Source organism: Otolemur garnettii, unplaced genomic scaffold, assembly GCF_000181295.1.
Source record: "Otolemur garnettii isolate 467f Iridium unplaced genomic scaffold, OtoGar3 scaffold00127, whole genome shotgun sequence".
Taxonomy (NCBI): domain Eukaryota; kingdom Metazoa; phylum Chordata; class Mammalia; order Primates; family Galagidae; genus Otolemur; species Otolemur garnettii.
The window spans coordinates 3,235,455-3,236,853 of record NW_003852522.1 but is presented as its reverse complement, the minus strand read 5'-3'; the positions used below and the strand labels follow the sequence as shown (position 1 = coordinate 3,236,853).

General features: G+C 50.1%; 1 protein-coding gene across 1 annotated transcript in view; it reads left to right on the top strand.

The window, feature by feature from the left end:
* Positions 1–1,399, top strand: part of CUNH19orf38 (chromosome unknown C19orf38 homolog) — a 13,748-nt gene that overhangs the window by 7,580 nt on the left and 4,769 nt on the right. The window contains exon 4 of the mRNA XM_023517989.1: positions 257–284. Within this exon, the coding sequence (XP_023373757.1) occupies positions 257–284 (28 nt within the window). The remainder of the gene's footprint in view (positions 1–256; positions 285–1,399) is intronic.

The window sequence follows — 1,399 nt, the reverse complement described above, 5'->3', positions numbered from 1 at the left end:
GGGCACCTGTGGTCCCAACTACTTGGGAGGCAGAGGCAGCAGACTTGCTTGAGCCCAGGAGTTGGAGGTTGCTGTGAGCTGTGATGCCACAGCACTCTAGCCAGGGGGACAACTTGAGTCTCTGTCTCAAAAAAAAAAAAAAAGGGGGTTACAAATCTGAGGCCTTTTAGGGGCTTTTAGGCTTTTGACTTTAGAAAGTTGTCAGATGCAACTAGGACCAAAATCTAACAAGTGCTTGTTTATTTTTTTATTCCAGTTAAAGTCAAAAATTTACAGAAGAAAAGGTGAGACCCTTGCCTGGAGACTCTTAGAGGGTGGTTTTGGGACAGCAGGTCACTTTCCTGCCTGGTGGACAGTCCACCCCAGACAGTACCTCATGGTGGGAGGGCCATATAATAGAAACAGGTTCTGCCATTTATGAAACCCCTACTGTGTGCTGAGTACTGTGCTAGGATACCCTGATGTCGGAGCTCACTTTATCCTCACAGTAGCCCTGAAAGCAGGAACTGTGAACAATCCCATTTTACAGATAAGGGGAGGCTCAGGGCTATCACACACTGAGTGGCTAAGACTTTCTTGCATCCCTTTGCCACTGGCTGCCAAAACTTGTCCCAATCATTTCATTAACGCCAGATATCCATGGTAATAGCTGGGCGTTGTGGCGGGTGCCTGTAGTTTCAGCTACTCAGGAGGCTGAGGCAAGAGAATCACGTAAGCCCAAGAGCTGGAGGGCGAGTTTCTGTGGATCCTCCTGAGATTGTACAGTGTTCAACTTATAACCATAGCCAGTATTCTGGGGGCACCAGAATGTCCCAGTTGGTCCTGGCCTTAGTTTCTTTCCTCCCCTGCTGCCTTGTGGTGAAAAGCCCCTCTGGTGATCAAATCCCAGCGTCACCTGGCGTTAGGGCTCCTGCAAGAGAATTTCTATCTCAGCAGGCGCAGAGGCTCACGCCTGTAATCCTCACACTCTTGAAGGCTGAGGCGGGTGGATTGCTTGAGCTCAGGAGTTCAAGACCAGCCTAAGCAAAAGCAAGACCTCATCTCTATTAAAAATAGAAGAACTGAGGCAAGAGGATCACTTGAGTCCAAGAGTTGGAGGTTGCTGTGAGCTTTGACGCCACAGCACTCTATCCAGCAAAAGCTTGAGACTGTTTCAAAAAAACAAATAAGGGGCTTGGCGCCTGTGGCTCAAGTGGCTAAGGTGCCAGCCACATACACCCAAGGTGGCAGGTTTGAATCCAGCCCGGGCCCGCCAAACAACAAAAAATAGCTGCAACCAAAAAATAGCCAGGCATTGTGCCGGGCGCCTGTGGTCCCAGCTACTTGGGAGGCTGAGGGAGGAGACTCGCTTGAGCCCAGGAGTTGGAGGTTGCTGTGAGCTGTGATGCCACAGCACTCT